Consider the following 23257-nt stretch of genomic DNA (forward strand, 5'->3'; position numbering starts at 1 on the left):
AAGTTTTTTCAAGACTTTGAAAAGGCAGAAAGCTCACTTGTCATGTCTCAAGCTACATGTGTCATCACTGGCAGAACAATTCCCAAACATCCCAGCATGGATTTTCCCTGGAAATATCTGCATCTTCCAAATCCAGGACCATGTTACTTCCCAGAGGAAGAGCAAGCCAGTGGCAGAGCCCTCAGGCGACCTGGGCAGCTCACAGGAGAAGCGCTGCACTGCGCCAATCTGTGTGGTGTGCACACATCCACATACCCATGCAACCCCAAAGCAAGGCAGGACCTCAGTAACAGGAAATTAGTTAATGGAAATTCCAGTATTTTAACATAATCAGCTTCCCTTGGGACTTGGCCATCACTGGCAAGTCTTTGAGAGATGTCTCAGCAGGTTGTAATGGTTCTTGTCAAAATTTCCTGGAGTGGAACAGAACTTGTCCTTGGTTGCTCCAGTAGCCTGTAGAAACTTAATTATTAGCATTTATTCATTTCTCTCCTGGATTTTCTAGGGATGGAGTAATGCATACCCTCATCTACCTTCATCTGTCACTGGAACCAATTCCTATTCTCTTCCATTCTTCAATTCAGGTGTAGACGCTAAAACCCAAGCCAGGAGTTGCACTGGCTTGGGTTTTAGAGTCTACACCTGAATTGACACACACAAACACGGTGCTACATCCATAACTACCAAACTTATCTAAGCCATTGATTGCTCCTTGTCCAGCTAACTGATTTGGAAAAGACAAAGCAGTTTGCAGGGAGGAAATGGCAAAGTCACAAAATACTAAGAAGCATCCATGATGTCTGTATGTCTGAGATGTAACACAAGATAAACTCCTTTTTGGTCATCAGACAACAGCATCATTTTTTGTGTCTTGCACTCTTCTATCCCCTTCCAAACTCCCAGGTTGGGACAGGTCATTGGTCTATATCTGCGTCTCCAGACTCTGAACCAGTAAGATGCCTGCATCCTAGGAAAGCTCCCATTGGCTGTGAGCTTCTGTCAGCCAGGTCAGAGGCTGCTCATGGAGCTGAGCTTACCTGCTTATTATAACTTGATTAATACTACTGCAACAACAAAAGGCAGATACAGCAGTGATCCTGCTCACTAGCCAAGCACATTAGTTCATTTTAATCTTTCCTAAGAGTGCATTACACCAGAACTCCTTATCTGCCCCATTTTTCTCACTGTATCAGCCTTTCAGAACATACAAATCATTATGGAAACATAACAATAATCTCTATCACTACATCACCATTTCAAAACCAGTTATTAATACAAGCAATCAAAGGTGGTTTCCTTACCCAGAATGCAGGATGGAAAACTGGCTTAGGGAAAAAAATCTCATTTTGAGCTCATCAGCTGACAAAGTTCTCTGTTCTGTAGACACATTGGCTAGGGACCTCCCCAAAGGCCCATGTCTCAAAGCTGTGAATGACAGCTCATGTGACAGCCACTGTAGAAAGCATTACATGCTGCTTTGACAAGGGCTGACAAACTACACTCCAGCAGGTGTGGTGGGCAGAAAAAAAGCTGGACAAGAGCAACAGTCCAGTTTATTTCTTATTCCCTTAAATTTCTTTAGATTGCTAGCACTACAAGTGTTAGGTTTTAATTAATGGTGTCTGTAGGGCACAGAAAACTCTCGTTACAGGCTAAAGAATCAGGCTCTAAACTGAGTGACAAGTTCCAAGGTAACTAAAACTGAGTTTTATTTTATAACTAAGAAAGAATGATACTCTTAAACTATGTAAAACTAATTTAGATTTTTCTGTAGATTTCAACCTCTTCCAGTCACTGGGACATACAAGCACTAACATCACTACTCCCAGCCAAACCAAAGTGGTTTGTTGCATGATATGAACCTTCTGCATGCCTCCAACATGTATGCTAGGACAGGATTATCCAGGCTTTTCTTCCACTGATTCATTACACACCAAGTACTTGATATCACATCAGCCCATAAAATCTATCTTCTGCGTTTCATAAATCAACATCACCAGCATAACCAAGCAATGAAATGGAGATTTGTCATTAAGATACTCAGAAATTATGACATGCTACCCGTTCCAGCTCTCAAATCCACCCTCCTGGAGTGGTAAGATCAGCAAGTATTCCCATGATTACCCATAGCTATCATGTTACTAAACCCTGCTTAGTCTAACACAGATGCAACATCTGAAATCCAACGTCTTGGTTACATGGTTTAGTTCAGTATTTACAAAATATTCATCTGGGAACTTCTCCAGATAGAACACTCAGAACACAGTATTTAAATTTATGTTTCTGAGCCTTTTGAGTTGACTTAATCTGATACTTACTGTTGGCAGTAAGTCTAGAGCCTGTGCATTAACTACGCCTTTCTCCACAGTAGATTAACTCTGTGGGAAAAAGTTCAGTATTGCAAGGCACTTCATGTCCTATTTTACAAGTCCTGATTTTACATACATCTGTCAGCTGCATAAACTGTAGTTTTGTTGTGATCACTGAAAAGTCAATAATGTTCACTGACTACTGTTTCCACCTGTATTCTCTGGTATGTAATGGTAAAGTCTATACAGTAACTGCCAGAAAGGCAGTTTAAAATGTTTTACTGCACTATATATACAGAAATGCAACACAGGCAGTGCAAATGTTGTAGACCTCCAGAAGCTTTTCTTTAGATTTTGTTAGGATGAATAGTTATAAATATTCCCCTAACAGGCTACCCTGCAGAGCTGGTCTGTCAAACAATTCTGAAAGAACACAGATACAGTTCTGCTGCTGCTTCAAAGTGTGCAGAAGCCTGCCAAGGCAGCAGAGTAATAAAGGTAAATGATGTACTCAGGAAATGTGCAATCTCAGTCTGCCCCAAATGTTATTGATCTCACAAGCCCTGGCTTCAGAAAAGGGAAAGTTTCTTTGTAATGATTTATTTCTTGAGATGGTTTATAAGGAGAAATTAAGCACTAATGTCCTGGAACAAAATCTACATGAAGCATAATCCACCTTATGAGTTATAGCAAAAAAACATTCTGGACAACATCAGGTTTTACTACATGTAATGGCTTTATGAAATGTATAAATGTTATTGTTCTATAAAATACATTTTTCATTCAAAAAGGCAAATTATATTTCATATTTATTCAGGACTTTCCTTTCTACTGCTTTAAACTTACTTATAAAAGAAAGACGCAAGATTGCCAAATTAAAGGTTTATTATAGCGTTTTTATTAACAAACTTTCATTGGAAAGTTCTGGGCGCATTAACATAGGAGGCACATTGGCTTCGATGTTTGGCATTTCAGAGTCAACAGAATTGCACTTTACTGCAATTGCCTTGCCACAACAGTGTGAACTTTCATGGCAACCCTCAGAGCGAGCCTCTCTCCCTGACTTGGTCAGCAGGTGATTTTTATCATTTTGGTCTGCTTTCAAAACTCTGTCATTCTGCAAAGAACACTGATCTATCTTGCTGTCAGCTTTCTTTTTCTGCTTTGACAGAGAGGCTTTCTTGCTTTCCACCCTGTTTGCTTCTGTTCTGCCCTTTTCATCACACTTACCTGTCCGCTGACAGAATCCCTTTTGGTTATTTTAGACACTGTTCTCACATTCAGAGCAACGCACTATTAGAGGTGCTGCGTTTCGGCAGAGGAACTGTGAGGAGCTCATCACCTTTGGAACAGTTCTTACGTTTTCTTCTGGGTTTTGATGAGCATGTGTATCTGTCCTGTTTATTCTCTGATGTGCCTGGAACTGTTGCACAGACTGGAGGAAAAAATTTTTAGGCAGAGAGTTCTGTGTCATTGTTCTTTTGAGCCTTCCCTGAAGGCAGCCGCAGTGAAGGATATGCTGGACTGGATGAACGTAACCCTCGGCAGCTTGTTGTAAAGCATTTATAGGAACTACAGAGCTTTGGATCTGCACAGTCCCCGGGGAGGGAGAACACTGGTAACAGAAGGTATCACTTAACTGCTGACAGGAGTGTGGACTCCACTTCACTGTCACCTGCTTATACGTATCAGGACAGCTACACTGCCGGTTCTGAGAGAAAATTGGGCATATGGTGTGCTGGTCAATAGAGGTCTGGAGCACAGATGAATTAGCAACGTTTCTGATGCCTTTACTCACTTCACTATTATATGCTGGATGCACAGGCACAGATGAGTTTTGGGGCCTGCTGCTGAAAAGCTCTGAGCAGATATGAGTTTCTTCATATGTCACTTTCTCTGCAGGGTTACAGATTCCAGTTTGTGATGCCAGAGGTTCAAGCTCATAGTGCTCATGCTCCATTTCTGGTTTTTGACTTCTGGAGTCCATCTGGTACTTGCTAACAGGATGGGATTTGTTTTGACTTCTGCCCCCTTGGGCACCTGAAAAGGCCTGAGAGAAGGCATTACACCGCAGTTTTTTTGGTAGTGGGATCTGGCCACAAGTGCCCTGGGGCCCAAGGCATCGGCACATACACTGGAAAAAGAATGTTGCGAAAGCCCAACTAATGCACATTATAAGCATCATGAAAGTGCCAAGCTGAGTGTATGCCAACACTGTTGAGGGCATCATCATTGCCCCAGCTACAAATGTAGTCAAGGCAGCCATTGCAATAGCAGAACCCATACGGCTTAAAGAAAAAATGACCTTCCCCTCTCGGTCAGGGTCAGGGGCCAAGCGATAAGCCACTCCATAATGAACAGCAAAGTCCACTGACAAGCCAACAGCCACTGAGATTGTGACAGATTCCAACACATTCAGCTCCCACCCAAGAAGAACCAGAGAACCCACTGTGACAAAAATAGTTCCAGCTATTGAAATGATTGCATAAAGGCTTATGATTATGTTCCAAGTTGTAAGAAGCATTACGCTAAATGCAACGGCAACTGAAAGGCCCATGGCAATCAGAGTACCATCAGAAAGACTGTCCTGAAGATCATAAAATTCAAGGTTACTCACAAACCAGCCATTGCTAAGACCTTCAGGAGCAGAACTAAGCTCACTTGAAATCCATGAGTCCACCTCTTTGTAGAACTGATGCATTTTCTCATAAGCCAGTGTGAAGAGGTAGGTGCTTTGGAACTCTAACACCACTGCCCTGATGGTATCATTAAGGTCAAAGCGAGGCCCTGGGGTTTTGCTATCTAAATGGTACCCTGTGCTTCTTTCTAGCTCCATTATAGCTCTCTTGATACATAATTCAAAAACTTCTTGTTTGTATGGAAAGGTCCAGTGGCTGCAGCAGGGGTAAAGAGATGGCTCATCACAGTCTTGATTCTCCATCCATTGCTTAAATGTTTCAATGAAGCAGCTTGTGAAGTCTTGTTCTTCTGTCTGATAAAAAAAGGTTTGATTTCTTAACTTTTGACAGAAACGTAAAATCCAAACCTGCGAAGCTGGGCTAGCAATATTAAAACTGGTATCTAGCTGCAGCTCTCCTTTGCTTTTAGGGTTTAAAGGGTCACCATTATCCTCAGGTGTGACACCCCAGATTACGGTAATCGGCATGTGGAGCTCTTCTCCGTGGTGGACACGTTCAAACATAAAAAGTTTTTTGTATTCTGCATCATATCGTTCAAATGGGTGAGAAGACCTAAACACCTGAAACTCTGAGAGCTCCAATGACGGCAGTTTCATCTTTGGATTTACACACACGATATATGCTCCACCAATTGTTAAGGCAAGGAACCAGAAAAGCCAAATATACCGAAATTTGATAACAATGCATGGCAAAACTTTCTCAAAAAATATCCTGGATGCTTCTGAGACTGCAAAAATAATCTTGTGGAACATTTGGCACAACACTGTCCAGCAGTTTTTGTTGTTGCATACCCTCTGCTGAGGTTTCTTAAAGCAACTGAAAATATTGACAAGGTATCGTTCATGTAATACAACTACAGCAGGCAGCCATGTAACCATCAAAACATAATTAACCAGAATGGCAGTGCCAGCATAAACACCAAAACACCTGATTGCTGTAATATTGCTGACATAATTAGCATAGAAGGCGGCAGCAGTTGTAAAACTTGTGACAAACATGGAAAGAGCAGCGTGTTGCAATGTGATGCTCACTGTCTCAGAGGTGCCAGCATGAGGTTTATCAAACTTTGTGTAGTTCCAAACATCACATAAGACAAAAGCATCATCTGCTCCAATCCCAACAAGGATAATCAATGCCGTGAGATTCATGAATGGGAAGAACTCAAAATTAAACACTACCCGATAGAGAAAATAAGAAATAATCAAGGAACTAATTATTGCAAACATAGTCATTAGTGTGATAAACATGGACTTGGTGTACACACACATAACTAACAGGACAATTACAATGGCTATGGCAGGATACACAGTATCCATCAACAGATAATCCTGAAACAATCTATGTTTTATTCCGAACTCAATCCCTGTGATGGTTGTTACACCATCAGAAGCATTCCAGTTCTCAAAGTTATCTAGGTAAATACTCATCATGCTTTCCCCTTTCTCAGTGGGAGAGATGAGCATGCTGTATTTTAAAGCTGGTAATACATAGTCAGCTGTCTTTGGGCTTAGGAAATCCTTGTCCACTAGATAATGAAGGATCTGGTAAACAGCATTGTACTTGGTACATTTTCGAGGCACGTTTGTACACTTGAGTTGGTCCTTCCTTTTGGCATTCATGTCCCAGCAGTCTGGCCCCAGGGTTCCATTGTAGTAGTATTTGGCACAAGTGCGAAGCAGCTTTAGGGTGTGAGAGACATCCCGTTCAACAATTTTCTGACACGATGACCTGTTGTTCAGAATAGCAATATAGTTGCCCAGTGTCCAGCTGGGACAGCATGAAGCAGCAGTGGCTCTCTGGCAGAGATCACCAAACTGGGAATGGGATCTGATCTGTATAAAGACAGGGAGATAAATCCAATTTAAAGTAACAGTCTGAAACACTCAGTAACCAAAAAAAAAAAAAAACAACCCAAAAAATTACTTTAAATTATGAAACTTCAGTTTATGTTAATATTTGGCGTTAACATATTAAATTCTAATTTCCACATACACTGCTTTTGATCAGTATCCTCTTACATGCAGCAGACTAAACCAGCCAGTATACAGACTTGTCACAGTGGCACAGAATTGGCAAAAATGTTAAAGAGTATTATTTGAAGATCCACTGAAATGTTTTGTTTCTTTCCAGTCTGAGGACTGTTAACTCTCTTCTATTATCTCATGCTATACTCCTGAGAATACACAATCAGCCATACATCAGTGAAGTTTCATTCTGCTTGTAATCATATCCTGAAGTTCCTAGGAGAGGCAAGGACTTACCATCCTGAAAGGAAAGATGTGACAGTTTTACCATAACTTCCATCACCTGATCTCTCTTCTACAACCCTGATTTTATTAATCTCTTTCAGCTCTTGTACATCTGGCAGGCACTGTCCCCAAACAGCTATGCCTGCCACCCAGGCACTGCATGTCCCAGAGTCATGCAGGTTTTCCAAAGCACAAGGTAATTCCACTGTCATGAAGCACCCCAAAATAACAGGTCATGCCTCTGAACACTGCACCCACAGTGCACGGCACATTCTGGTTGAAGATACTCCTCAACCAAGGGAGTCTTAATCCCTTATGGGGATATTTTTCTTTCACTTCCACAATACTCCAGATTTAGTTGAAGACAGTAAGAGCACAACTTAGCTAAATCACCTCAAGACACTTCTACACAAACTGAAAGTAACTATAAACCAGAAATGAAACTCTAACAAGGTTAGATCAGGGAAATTCTCTCAAGATGACAAAACTCAATCTTTGAAGAGCACAAGGCATAAAAGTCTCCAAAACCAGAACTTCTGTTATATGTGACAAAGTAGAATTAGCCCTTCAAATAGTTAAGATACATGTCAAAGTTATGTTTTGATCAAGTTACACTGAATATTACACATATTAATACAGTCACATAAATAAAGCCATGTTCTTCAGATTTTATAGGAGTGCATCCTGAAACAGTTGTCCATGTATGCTTTAAATTTAAGTGATCTAAAAGAAACCACTTAGCCTCTTTTTTCTTTTTTTTTTTCTTCAGCAAAATTGCTCAGGCTTATTATTAGCAATCCTTCGTAATGCAGACCAAAAAATACACTTGGGAATTCTCTCAGCAGTTATAAAAGCTTTAATATGGACCAAATTTTGTCAACCAGTTTCTGAACAATAACAAATTGGCATTCCAAAAACCCAGGAGAATTCAAATTTGATTGTTTCCAGATAAAAACTCTCACACAGGCAAACTCAGGAAAAACTGAACAATCAACTAAATAAAAGGAAGCACTGGAATAGCATATCTGTGTTTTTCATGGCACATCTCCAGGTTAGTGCTATGAGGATGTAATAAGCAAACTGGGAGGAAAGGATTGATTGTCTTCTCTATGTATTCAGGTTCAAGATGGGACAATGATGTTTATACACTGTTCTACACTTGCTGCAGGCCATAAACATTCACTGGCAAAGTAACTGCTGGCAAAGATAAAGTAACATGAGGTGGTAGCTGGAAATTAGAAAGTAAAATAGAAAATTTAGCTCCTGATAGTTCATTAAAATACTACGTTAAATGTTAATAGATTGTAGCATTGGGCTTTGTTGGTGATCCAAAGGAACTGGAAAGGTCATTCTGGTGTTTCCAGACCTGCTCTGTCACTGGCACCACTTCAATTTACTTTGGAACAAGTAAGGAAATGAAACTGTGCAACCTGCAAACATCTGTGGGCAGATCTGCCCAAATGGCTCTCTGCAGTGACAGTGAATCACAAATCCACTGCTGTGGGGAAGCAGTCTTAAGACATAATATATAGTCATTAAAGTTTATGAAACAACTGTTCACAGTTTATAGGGAAAACATTCTGCAATTAACGGGTGAAAAAAAAGCTCTTCTTATCCAAGAAGTAAAAAAATTAGAACACCTCCTATAACTATTTTGTATATAAAGTTTTCATGATGATTATACGACTTACATATGCTGAACTGCTGCAGGGTAGAGCCCCTAAATGTCAGTAAAGCCTATAGTTAAAGTAGTTGCAAGCAGATGGGAATACAATTAATACACAGAGGATATGCTGTTAGTCCCATACTAAAGCCAATATTAGTTGGTGCTGATATCCTGCTTATCATCAGAAAAATACATAAATTCGAAGGTTTGCACTTCCAGGAAGCAGTGCCTGATTTTCCTGTCTTTGAATACAGAAAGATTTTCCACTTAATTCAACAGAACTGTGGCCCTGAACAAGCATGAGGTCAAAACCAAAAATAACTACAGCCAGAAAAGAGTCTGTAAGACCAGAAGGTCACCAAAGTCATAGATTTTTTTGTTATGACTGCAGTGCAAGTTAGCATCCTCTGCCTCCCTAGGGACTGGCTGCTAGCAGAAATTAGCATTTAAAGGTGGGACATAATCAAAGCACTTTGTGAGTTCTAAGAAGTGTCAGATGTACTTAAAAATTGCCAGAAAGTGTTCAAATAATTAAAAATGTTATTCGTAAGTAACAAGCATTTAAAAAGAAACTATGAAAAAAACTTCATCCCTTTCTGAGTTCTGAGTATCTAATTTTTTATATAAATTTATATGCACAGACCAGCAAAAATACCAAATCCTAACCATACTCATTTTTCCATACCAACTAGCTAAAAATCAATGATGCTACCATGATGCACTGTTGTTCTGCTCAGCTGAGGTGTTAAATTACTTTATTCCTAAGTAATTTACAAAGAAAGATCTGCAAGGTCATTATTTACAACAAAATTTTTTATAAATATCTACACAGTTGTGGGTGTAGATGATGCATCAAACATTTAATTTTCTGAAGTGTTCTTATTTCAAAGGAAGAGCTGGTTTTATGGGCCTTGTTTGTTGTAGTAAAGGAGTTTCATCCTTCCCTCAGAAGGTATAGCCGTATTTGATATAATACATTTTTATCAAGGTGAGCAGATTGGGAGGAACAAAAGAAACAATTCATGGTAGTAATGCAATCATTAGAGAGATTCTCTTCAGAGGTAATTAACTATCTTCTGTTAAACAGAATGATGTTTTTTAATTCAGACTGCATTGCTTTGCAACGATCTGCACTACCTGGGATTCACCTGCATCAGCTGCCTGTGCAACTGAACCTCTCTACAGTAAATGTACAGATTAGCATCTCCTCCCTTACTCAGCCTCAATTTTTACCCTTGTTAAAGGTTATTCTCCCCTGGATCTCCTGATTGAACTGGTGATGTGATGACTCCCTAGCTCAGCTCATTCAAAACTGAGCTGGGCTGCTTCAGATCCCGCACTCTTGCTCACCTGGCTCGTTCTGATTGCAAGAAAAAAGGGATAAAACCACATGAGCCATCCTGTCAGTGCAATCATCTCTGATGGGGAAATAAGGAACATTTAACAAGCATGTGAGGACAAAACTCACTTCCACCAAGGGACCCAACCAGGGCAAAATGCCTGTCAGCAGATTGCCAAGGGAGATTCATTATACAATGTTCCACTACATATCAACATTTTAAGCCAGCAAATGATGGCTGTTGTAGAGAAAACAGTTTGGGAATTTGCTAAATTAATACAGTTGTCTAATAGGCAATGATCAATCCAATAATGAAAATATTTCCTATTAAATAAATGAGAAATATGAATTAAGTTGTCTATGATTATTTTTGTTTTGGAGAAGAGCAAAGTAGAAATAATTTGTTCAGTACTAACAGATGAAAAACATATTGCTTCATTTCCATGCAAAGTCATCAGTATGTGAACCAAAAGTTCATTGTTACTCAGTTCAAAGGAGTTTGCTCCAGCAAGTGACAAGCTTACATTTTACAGATAAAATAAAGTTTAAATGAAAATTACTATCTCTAGCTATTTTACCTAAGTTCCTTTGCAGTCCATTTAACAGACTATTCTAAACTAACAAAAACAAATTTGAGTGATCCACTGGGAGTCAGAGAAAAAAGCATATATTACGAGATTATAGTTAGTTCACCTCGAGGTGAAAACACAATAAAAATCAATTATTTGCTGGGACCCAAGAACAAAACTCCATAGAATAATATTTTATAAGGAAACACACAGTGAAAGTTAAGATAATTCTTTCCTGAAGCAACCCTATTCTACCCAATTCTGGATGTTATTAGTAGAAAACTCAAAGGAATTCCCCAATATATAACCTGATCTACAAACTGAAAGTTGTTTTTTAACTGCATATACATACTGACTGATCATTTGACAGAAGTTGAAACACATAAAGTCTTCTCATATGCTACTGGATGGCAGTGGGCAGCAAACCAAAGTTTCAAATGTATGCTCTGTATTTGCAAGTGAAACAAATGCCAAACTGACTTACCCTCAAGTTGTCTACATTGCACATTGACTTAATTGCATTCAAATTCCATAAATTCTCTCCTTCTGTTGATGTAAATACCACTCGTGAATAGCGATCACCTGAAATTACAGAAGGGGGTTTTTACTGATTGTTTGGGTGGGCCTGGTATCAAAGGCTGAGGCAAAATCCCACCATTCAAATGGCACATGGGAAATCTTTGTTGAGTCATGGGAATTCACCTCCTTTTCAATATGAGCTGTTTATCTGTAAGACTCACTCTATGTGAAAGTTTCCATTTCCTTAAGGTGCTTATAGTAAATATGGTATCTGCAACACTACACACCACTCAGAAGCTCTACAGACTTCTATTCAAGCAAACTATCTTCTGAAATGTGACAAACAAAAATCAGAAGATCTAATCAGCAAACTATTAAATTCTTGGCACAGTATAATGGCAGTACACTGATAACAGTAATCAAAGGCTGATTTAGTATGTCATTTGGGAATATAAATAATAATTATAAAGCTGTTTCTACAAGAATGTTTTTGCTTTAGAAGCAAATGACTGCAATGGAAATTGTTGTGATATCCTTGAGGCCATTTTCAAGAATTCCACAGTTTAGAAACATGGAGCTTAAATTACAAATTAAATCACATTTATCAGAAGACAGATTTAGGAAAGCAAATAATTACTTAGTGGCAATGAGATCTGTCTGCAGAGCTCACAAGGGAAACAAATACACAAACACAAATATACACATCTGCCTAACGCAGTATGGTACTCTGGGTTAAGAAACATGATCACACTAATAAAGTATTCCAAAAACCCAAAAGGCTGAATTTTCCCCACTACTGTGAAGCTGCAGAATTTTTGCCTTCCACAAGGCTGCAATGAAAAGACTCAGGGGCAGTGCTTTATGATCTCCAACAATGCTTTATGATCAAGGGAACTGAAATCTAGAGGTTCTGGAGCAGACAAAGAAAGATACCAGGAATGACAAAAGTGTGTCAAGAGGAAATCAACTGTTTTCTTTACATAATGGACTGGCAAATTTTCCCAGAGAAATGCAATTCCTTCATGACTGTCACAAACTGAGACTACGCAGAAACAGCAGAGGAAAGGAAGAGAGTGAGACTGTGCAGAACAGCAGCCTGGATAAGAGGAGTCAATTCTGCTTCAAGAATGCTCAGCAGAGCACCAAGTACATTTTCTGTCCCTCACTCATGATATGCTAATTTGGTTCTGTTCACAGGAGCAGAAATGATGACTTTGCTCCCATCCTCTCACTTAGACGTAAGACTATACTGCAATTGAAAAAAAAAAGAATAAAAATCTGTTCTTCACCCTGGTTTCCCTGGTCATTGCTCTCTTAGACCAAGTAAAATACACAAACAATTTCACAATTGTGTTTTTGTGCTCTGTTATCAGTCCTCACATGTGGAAGAAGCCACAAAAGAGCTCAGGTCCTTCGATGAATAGAGGCAAGATCTACATCTCTTTGCCAGACCAGGATTTATCAAATTTCTGCAGTGTGCCTTGTAAAAAGTCAAAAGACTTTGTCTTTTTTGTCCTCTAGTTTAACTTAGTCAGCTTCATAGCCTACAGTGCTTTAAGGTGGGGACATTTTATTTTTATTTCTGTTTCTTTGAGGGGGATGTTTTCCTCATTGGGTTTTTTTGTGTCTATTTCTTTTTCTATACATAAACCCCTACATTCTGTACAAAATATAATTGGTGGATACCTTTAGGACATACACAGGAAAAGTATTTTGACTTAGGTTTTTTAGAATTAAGTTAATGGCATGGACAGAGCATAACTTCTTCCCAAATGTGAATTAAGAACTACATCTCTAGCCACACACAAAACACTGATTTTACAATGTTCAGTACTATCAAGAACTAATAAAATTCCTTACAGGAAATGGAAGCACTTAAAGGAAGCACTTCAAGTAAATACAGTTTTTTTCTGAGAAAGAGCCAATAGAATGGAACCAATAAGGCAAATCTTTAAATAATTCTGAAAGTGACTTTGAAACATTTCAGTCCAATTTTACCAAGATTTCTGCATGGCGAAAGAAGGTATTTATTGTGTTTATATATAAAGTTAAAAAAATCTACCTAATATAGCATACAATATACAGAAGAGTTCAGAAAACTCTTAACTGTCAGAAGTTTTTAGCTCTCCTTGTATCATTTCTCCACTTACTTGGAATATCACAGAAAAAGGTATCCTTGTGGAAGTTCCAGTCTGCTTGCCTCTTCTCTCTTTCATAGTGATCATCTGACCATCTGTCATCTTGATGACTAAACCAGAACAAAGGGTTTCACTTTACCTTAGCAAAGAAATCATTAAAAGAAGGACCATCCAAACAAGTCACACAGTTTTAACAGCTCTTACACCTGAGAAAACATATTTTTACCAATGCGATTTTGGGATACAAAAACAAACAATAATTTATTTTTTTCTTTAAATTAAGAGACTTCAAATGAAAGGACATTGAGTCCAGTACCAAAAATATCCATAGAGAAAAGTACAATTATACATTTTTTTAAAAAAGCTTAAAGTGGAAAATATCTAGCCTGGTATGAAAAGCCTTAAATACTGTAGAATATTAGATTCTGTATTTATTAAAATCAGTGGCAGTATATATATTTTAACTTCAGAGCGTACCAGTGAAAGCACGATATATGTACAAAACCACCAATGAAACAAAATTTACTTTTTTATTATAAAGTCTTACCTTTTAGCTTGCTCATCTGCATATTTGAAAGGGTAGTTTGCAAGTGTTGCTTTGTACCCTGTGTTTTTCACCATGTTGTTCCATGTGACCAGTTTCTGTCCTATGGCTGTCCCTCTGGGTTCAAAACCCTAAGGGGAGAGAAGCACACAATTCCACTAATGCTTTTCATACTTCAGTTCAAACAGGAGAGTGGAAACACGATCAAAATGATGGATAGCTTTCACTATGAAGCATAATTACTCCAGGCATCTACTTTTAGAAGTAAAATGCTTCATGACAAAATAATGACTGATGTTGAGAGTGACAAGGGATTAAGAATTCTTGCCCGTCCTACTGCTCTCCCTGAGATGATTCAGTCCATCCAATGTTCAACACTTGGTTTTCAGAGGAAAGGCATTCTACAAAGTACTCTTCTGTATCTCAATTATCACTCTTAATTAAGAATAAGGCAAATATTTAAATAATTTTGAAAGTGACTTTGAAACAATTTTAACAACTTGGCTCTTTTCCAGAAATATTAATTACATATGGATTTGTACAGATACACATTCTACACTATAAATACTAATAACTTACAGGAACTTATCCTTTCAATATGGCCATCACTTTATCCTCAGAAGGGACTTAGAATACCCTTTCCTCTAACAGATCCTGGCCTTCATTCTTTGAAACCTGATTTAGAATGTATGGTCTGTGCTGTACATTGAAAACTGGGATGAATTTACAGTATTCAATCTGAAGCAGTTCTCTTGAAGGACACATGATCTTAGCAAAATTCAGAGGGCATGGAAACTAGTGGGTAATATTCTTTGATGGCAACTGCAGCTTTGTATTATCATTTGCAGCTCCAATGTCAAGATTTCATACTGTACCAATTGCTGTACTTGCATTTGCTGTTTACTGGTTCCAATGGAAAACATGGCAAACGAAAAATACTTATTTGACACGACAACTGATGGGAATTGACTTACCAGCAGTGGATCAGAGAAATCTGGAAGATCTGGAACTAATATTCCCACGAGTGCACACACCACTATGAGCACAGTGCACATGCCCAGGACCACCACAGGCCAGTCGGCGATGAGCGCAGCGTAGCTATGGGAGAGGAGCAGCAAGAGGTGCTACAGCAACAAAAGCTGCACACAGAACTCATCTATACTTCTCTCAAAAGCTTTTCAGATCAGACTACTATTTTTCCCCAGGATTTGGACAAAAAAATGCAAGTTTATCCATGATTGCAAGCCACTAGAAAAAGACGATTTGTCAAAAATTTAGTGAGAGAAAATGTCACTATTTGGGATCTTTTCAAAACTTAAGCATTTTAAGAAAAATATCCAAGAAAGAAAAAGATCTGTTTTAAAGTAGAACCCAAAGAAAACACTTCCTCTATTTTTAAAATAGTCATTAAAAAAAATATCCAAACCCTACATACTCATGATTCATGAAATCTGTTATAGTTCAAACATGCAAGGGGTTGGCAAGATGATATATAAACTAACATTAAGTGTCTAGTCTTACAGCATAACATCCATCCTTGGATTTTAACACCTAGTTCATTCTAAATTTTATGAGTGGCAGAATTGTTATATGCAAACCTAATTTTCGTTATTTTTGTAAAATATTTGTATTTTTGTTAATTCAAGAGAAATGTTCAGAAAATTAGGAGAAATCAATAAATCTTCATTTCTAAATGATTTTTCTTACAATAAAGAATTGAATCCATAGAGTTAATGTTTCAAAAGCAACACTGTTTAATACTGGGAGCAAAGACAGTATATGAAGTCCCATAAAGGCATTAGAAAAGTAATTACAGGCTATGAATCCTTCTATACAAATGGTCCCTGTAAACATTAAATATTGATCAAGATCTCCACTCTTATTTCCTCCTGAACTTCAAGCAGCATAACATGAAAGTTTACTGCAGAGAGCTCCTTTACTTATTTCTACTGTCTTGAAAGATTATGGCTCTTTTTCAGTTTTAAGAGCAACTTGTTAATTAATCACAATACAATTATCAGCTTCACCAAAATTTTCTGTCCTGCTGCTAAGAAGGGAGGGATTGTCCATCTCCCCACTCTAGGTTCCCAGTGGGCTGCCAGTGCTCTGACTGCAAAATCAATGGCACATGCAAGCTTATTCCTGTTTTTCCGCAGCATGTGGAAATAGGCACCTCTAGGGGTCTAAGTACAGCTTTGAGGAGCAAAGAAATCCAAAGCACTGGGTGTTTCTCCATTTCCCATTAAGTAAACATGGAATAATTCTGACATGCTCACACAAGAAGTTAATTAGCAAAAGCCTGAAAAGTAGTCTGAAGTCAAAATTTTCATTAAAGTCAATCACAAAGGGGCAGCTTGCCAAATGAGCAATTGTACAAAGTAGAAGGGAAGTAAATGACCTAATAGAATTTTCCTATTTATAGGACTAAATGTTTTTCTAAACTCCAAGCTAGACTGACTAGTTATTACAGATATTTGCTCTGAAGTCATAAAAGTTATACCCAAAAGATTTATTTTCCTATTTATCACTAGTGCCAGATTTACCACTTTGACATGTTGTCTCTACAGTTCCATTCTCAGCTGAGTACTCTTAAATTGGGTAAATTCTTTCAGCTGTAAAAGAAACTCTGTCCTAAGTGTTTAATGTGATAATAAGCCACATACAGAAAACAGTGAAGTATTTGTTTACACGTGCAAGTTTCTCTTGTTTCTTTTACCACACACTGAAATAAAGATAAGCAGAGCTGACCTGGGCTGACAAGAGGACTGACCACTCTATTTTTAATTTTACCTGTCTGAGCATTATTTATGCTGCTGAGGGCTCCAGCTCCAACCAACCAAGTTGCCTAAAACCAGCCTCAACCCCAACCCACTGTACATGGCTAAAGAAATGGTGGGTTTTGAATTTTTTTATTCATTAAAAAGCTATAACATGAGTTTAATTACTTTTTTTTTTCCTCTGTGAGGAGGAAGGCACTACCCTGACAGATTGGGCATAAACGGCCACTTGCCTGAAAATGCTTACATCAATTCCTCAGTGGAGGAATCACATTGAGAAAGGATATCCTTAGTGCTAAGAACATTCTCTAGTACTTTTCTAAATCAGGATATAACCTCCTACTTTTGGATGCCTAATTAAAAGTATTTTTTGTTCATGCAAAGACCTAGACATACAGCCACACTTACACCTTCTTGGTTTTGTTTCATCCAAAATATTCCAGCACTGAATGTTGAACTCATGTAAGTTTAACACTGAGTGAAATACCATTTTTATGCCATTTTTCACTGTTTTCAGTCTGTTAGAATGGTACTAATTTGATGGTACTAGCTATGGTACTAGCTATGTACCATTAAAATGTAGCTTTCAATAATTTATTTCTTCCTGATGTTTTTCACACACCTAAAAAAGGTTTGATTTGTTTTTAGTTTTTTTTTTTTTTAATTCATGCTCTAAGTAACTCAAAATGCTTAGGAGATACAGTAATTCAATCTATATTTAGCACTACTAAAAGCACCACTGTTATAAAGCAATTTGTCTAAAGGCGATCCAAGACCTCAAATGTTTTCTTTGAAAGGAGAAGGTAAAAAAGAGAATGTTTAGGTTCTTTTCCCATTTTAAGCATAATATGAAGCTAGTGAAAAACTTTTCAATTCAGCTCCTATATACAGATGTTCTCAGGTTCAACCACTCCTCAGGTTTGTACAGAGACAGAAATGCACCATATATAGTTTTTGTATTGTAATAAGGTCACTATTAACAATAGATATTTGTGTGACCTAAATCATATCAACACACAGATTTCTGTAACTCAAATACTTACGTGCCATTTAACAAACAGGCTTGCTCTTTACTGAAAGCAAATCCTAAAGACGGACAATTGTCCATCTTTGTGGACAACAGTGTTTTTAATAAATAAACTCCAACAATTGTGTTTTTAATGTCTTTTCACTTGAGATGGTTTCTTGTTGCCATTCTGATGCATTGACAGTTTTAGATACAATGGTTTGTTATTTTTTCTGACCCTGCCATTCTACAGAGCCTATAGAATCCAAACCCAGTGTTCTAGACTGCATGGGGGTTTAGAAGAATTAAAAACTACTATGACAAAATTTTCAGAACTTGTCTGTCAGGTTTGTTTATCACTATTGATGATACAACAAAGCCACTTCTCAGAGCAACCCTTAACCAAAAAAGTACTGAGACACAGAGTATCCAGGCACAAACTGTAATAAAAATGCCTAAAATAGTTGAAAACAAGAAGCATTGAAATCTGGATAGATTTTAAAATTCTGGCCTAGTCCTAATGAGGAGACTGCTTTTCTGTCTGTAAATGGAGCCTAAATTTGGATATCCTGCATGTTCTATCCCCTTCCTGATCCTGTAGGATTCACAGATGTGTTTTTAGGGATGTAAAAGAACTTGGCCCTGGCTCCTTGTTTCAGAGTTTATTTAGGGACCCATTGCAGATCTATTCTTCTAAATGTGGGTTGACCTTGTTGATAGTATCTGGTTTCCCACGGCAGTTGCAAAAGTTTACTACCAATTGCCTGAAGAAATACTTTTAAAGTCTGATTTAACTTGAATGTTTATATTTTTTCTTTGAATATTCCTTATTATTCCTTTGTATGGGGAACAACAGTTTTTCCAGCACCTCATCTACCACCTTTATAATTCCACAAACTGCAGCTGTGACAGCACTTACCTTTTTGGTAACTTCAATGGTCTGGCTGGCCTGAAAGAAAAGAAAAAAGAGAGTAACTGAGAATGCATGAAATATGCATGCACACACCAATTAGTTTAACTATTCTCATACGTAAGAAAAGAAATTATAAAGATAGATATTTTAGGATATGAATTATTTTGAAAGGCTTACAATCATATTCAATTGAGCCTTTGCAAACAAGTAGTTCAGAGAACAATTACGGCTACAGGCAGCTGGGTTTTCAAAAGTGGAATTTATGCAGCTGATTTTTGGGATCACTATTCCTGAGGCTTTTCCAGTTTTCAACAAAAGACCAAATACACTAATATGATAAAAATTCAATACTGGTGAAAATAATTTCAAAGTTTGCATATGCTGGAAACAGACAACCATCAACAAGACCATATTCTGAGTGTAATTCACAAAACTTCATAGTTGTCCTTTGTAATTTCATTACAAAAAATTACTTTGGCCATAAATTCTGTCTTGCCATAATACAGGAAGTAGAATGACACAGGATACCTCTATAAAATATTTTTATCCAAGTTTTTGTTACTTCTTAAATGTCTAATATAAAGTATATTATTTTGAGAAGGAGGTAGCAATCCCAAGTGAAAATTATTCTTATCTAACATTGTTCAGCATGCACTTCAATTTCTTAGCTACTGGACCAGTAAGATTCACATAAATTTCACTTAAAAAAAAACCTTCATAAACAATGTGCAAGTCATTTCAAGAACGTGACATAAAATCCCTCCGAAGCTGTAACCATGTAACAGCTTCAGTTAAGTTATGGATTTGTTTTACCACCAAGGACACATTTAATATTACTTCTTTTAAAAAGTATGGAAAGCACTGAGTTAAGAAGCAGGTACCTGCATAATATAGATCACTTAGTAACATCACAATGAGGTTACCAAAAGCATAGATTTGCTTGCTTTCACACACAGATAAACAGGTCATACTCCTCAGAGATTTTCAGGAAAACTTAATCCACTAAATAGAAATGAAATTTGCTGTTCTTCAAAGTAGTGAGAGTTGTTTACTACTACACAAGAGTAAGATTTGCTCCTTTCAGCCACAAGAAAAGCAGATTCACCATTCTCTAGTTGCAGAGTAACTCACGGATTAATGAAAGGTATAGACAAAGATTCTCAGGTGAATGCAGACACAAAAGATTAAATTTATGAAGTGCCACCAACCTTCAGACTAGGTGCCGAAATCTGACTTCCAGAGGTACAGAACATACCCAATTTTCCAACTGATGCTAAAAGCTGCTGGTACCACTACAACAGACTCACCAGCTTCCAGAATGTAGAGAAACTCAACTAAACTGAGTTCTGAAATTACTTTGAACAGTAAATTACCTGAGGCTGAAAAGAAGCTATGGCAGGCTTGGGGGACTGCTTACAGTCTGATCTACAGCCTCAACCACAAAATCAACTTTTCCCAACTCAGGCTAGACTGGAGGATCAGAAACCAGGTACTGAAGTCAGAACTTGCTCAACTTGAATCTGAAGTGAACAGTAACAGGACTCTGGATGAAGAGAAATGCTTAAACAGATAGTTCTTTTTATGAACTTGCACCAAGGCAGAGCACACACTGAATGTGCCTTCAAGACTGTATGGAAAAGGGGGCAAAGTCACAGTGTTGGGAATAACAATTTTTTAAACTGCAGCATAATCTCCTGGGTTTGATGAGAGAAAAATATAAGCAGACATACTTACTGCTAGTAAGGTCATTCAAACAAAAATTTCTATCTTTCATTTGTAAAGATCTGAATTTTCATATATATTCAGCCATTTGTTTTTGTCTGTGCCATAATAGGCTCTGCCATGAGTAATAATATCAGGCAACACTTTGGCACAAGCAGAGCCATCCAACAACAACGATTAGTACAGGCTTTGTATTTATGCTGACCTGTATAAATGACAATTCCAGTTTATATCAGCAGATTAAATAGTTTTCTTCTGCATGAGGGCTACTTTAAAATTAAATTTGTCTAATTTGATTTACACAAAGTGGGTAAAAATACCAACACAGTCATTCCTCATTCTCCCCTGGTCTCATCAAAACCAAACTACATTTCCCTCTGTTTCCTCCACCTGCAAAATATATTCAGTGCTGAACAAATGATGATGATTAAGTTCTTCAAAGCTAGGCAGGGTTAAAGGTCACACCTGCTATCAAACTGTTTTGTTTTGAATAGCATACACTGAAAAAACCTGGGTACACCCGGGTAAATTCCAGCAGTGTAACCAATCCCTTGCAGCTGTTGTGATGACTTTATTATATTGGTCAATAGGAGAAGTTATCCCTGAAAATTGTGTCCCAAAATTCTTTAGTTATGCTCTAAAATACAAAAATGCATGGCAAAAGCAGATCTTTCCCACTTAATGAATGTTGCTGTATCTAATTTTTGAAGTATTATATTTTCATTGAGCCAGTTTAAACAACACTATCAGCCTCCAAAAAAAAAGTGTGGACAAAGAGAGTCCTCATCAGTTTTCAAGAGAAAGAAGTCGTGAATTCCACTCTTTTGCTGGGACAAAAGCCAAGTTGATCTGTGTATTAAATTACCTTTGTACTTAGTTCTCACAAGTCTGATAGCAGAAAGTGACAATCACAGTTGGTGGTGACAAGACCAGCATAAGCAAGTTACTGCACAAACTGCAGTCACTGATAAAATCTAATAAACACTGCAACAAGAGGGGAAAAGGGAAAGAGGAAGAAAAGGACAGGCTCTGTTCTAGCACCATTTACTGCGAGTGTCAGCCACTGCTCAACACATACTTAGCTTCTGTCCTTTCCTAGTGGCAAGTTTTGTCTGAACATCACACAATTAAGAAATACATAAAGAAAAGATAAATTGATTGGTTAAAACTCCAAGATGTTTCTCAGTATGAAATGTATTTTGGATGCCCAGCATCCTACTGTGTAACATGCTGAAAGGGAGGAATGGTGTCTTTAAAAAGGGCTGCTGTAATATTAGTAAGTTTATTCTAGGAAATAACTGAGTATCAGGAGGATTCATCAGCTTTGGACTGGACTACTACAGCTCCAATTATTCACCTTTCCGGCCTAAATAAGCACTTAACCTCAGGGTTTCTAGTGGTATTTTGAACAGTGATGTAGTAGACATAATTTGTTTCTTTGTGAACAAACCTACTCGAATAGGGGCAGTTCACAGGTATAAAAAATATGATCACTTTCTGTGCCACGTGGCAACATCCTGACCTTGAGTTCCCAGGGAAGCCAAAGCTTCCTTTTGATTACAGCACTGAATGAGTTCTCATGGAAGTTAATAGGGTACATCAGAGAGAGGAGTTTGGTCCTGATTTCAATTATCACACAGGAAAACAAGCTTTTGGAAATTCTATGTATTATTAAATCTAGTTCATAACCTTCATGTCACCTGGACATCGCATGGCACAAGGCAATATTTGAAAACATGTTCCACAGCATGGGACTTAATAATAGCACTATGGTTGATTTACTTCATATGCAGTGTGCTTCACTAATCTAATGTATTTCAGGGAAATACAAACCTGAATGTGTCAGAGGACAACAAAAGTATCTAGATATTCCAAGGCATTCTTTTTCAGGCTTTCTTCACAAATCTCAGTTGTGAGAAAGGTATCAACGTAAGCAACCCCTTGGCCTCACACCCCAAAGAATTAACGCTTGCTGCTTCCTCAGTGGGTGCAAGAAACCCTGCAGAAGGTAGCCATGAAATAGAAAATTAGGAAAACAGGCTGTGTTTTGAAGCATACTTAGAAGAGTTTTCTAGCTGTTGTGAAGCACCCATCATTTCAAAGAAGTGTTAAAAAGGCAGCTATCAATAACCTAAGAGGTTGAAAGAGATATAAATATGATTTTAAATAGGAACATTCCTGCTTACACTGACAGTAATGTCACTTGGGGTCGTTTTTTGAGTCAGTTAAAAAGCATCAACACATTCCAAATCATAACTTTGTACTAAGTTACGCAAACATTACCTTCCTAAAATTCCTATTACAATTCTGGATAGTGCCCTGGCTAAACACTCAATTTCTAATTTATGCCATTTCACTTAGCTGCAATTAATTTCTATTTCACCATGAGCAGATGTAGAGACTGGAACTTGGATACAGAAAGACTTTTCCTCTTTTTCTCCTTGGAGAAACAACAAGCCAGTTAGACTTTAAGCTGAAATTAATGCCTACCAGCCTGACATGGGGTAGCACAAAGGCACTGCCTGTGATTGTTGTGCCTTATTTTTAGGTGTAAGGAAACAACAAATAGCATTGGATAAATGTGAGACTGTCAGTGTGGGTGCTTCTCCTCCGTTTCATTCTGGGAGACAAGAGCTAAGGGAAGCAAAGGCTGCTCCCCCAGCAATGATATCCAGCATTGTCATTTTGGTGCTGAGCTGCAAAAAATTTTGAAAATAAATGCACAGCTTACTGATATTTATCATAAAATGATTTACTCAATATAGATTCACAGAATATCCCAAGATGGAAGGAATCCATTAGGACCA

At 37.8% G+C, this 23257-nt stretch overlaps 1 protein-coding gene across 1 annotated transcript in view; it reads right to left on the reverse strand.

Annotated features, from left to right (window-relative positions):
* Positions 1 to 3047: 3047 nt before the first annotated feature.
* DISP1 (dispatched RND transporter family member 1) overlaps positions 3048 to 23257 on the reverse strand; it is a 96770-nt gene continuing 76560 nt past the window's right edge. Inside the window, exons 3-8 of the mRNA XM_005495353.4 lie at positions 18735 to 18764; positions 15007 to 15130; positions 14036 to 14163; positions 13501 to 13598; positions 11316 to 11413; positions 3048 to 6840 (exon numbers count right to left, since the gene is read on the reverse strand). Coding sequence (XP_005495410.3) covers positions 3571 to 6840; positions 11316 to 11413; positions 13501 to 13598; positions 14036 to 14163; positions 15007 to 15130; positions 18735 to 18764 — 3748 coding nt within the window. The 3' untranslated portion in view covers positions 3048 to 3570. The remainder of the gene's footprint in view (positions 6841 to 11315; positions 11414 to 13500; positions 13599 to 14035; positions 14164 to 15006; positions 15131 to 18734; positions 18765 to 23257) is intronic.

Source organism: Zonotrichia albicollis, chromosome 3 (genome assembly GCF_047830755.1).
Source record: "Zonotrichia albicollis isolate bZonAlb1 chromosome 3, bZonAlb1.hap1, whole genome shotgun sequence".
Taxonomy (NCBI): Eukaryota; Metazoa; Chordata; class Aves; order Passeriformes; family Passerellidae; genus Zonotrichia; species Zonotrichia albicollis.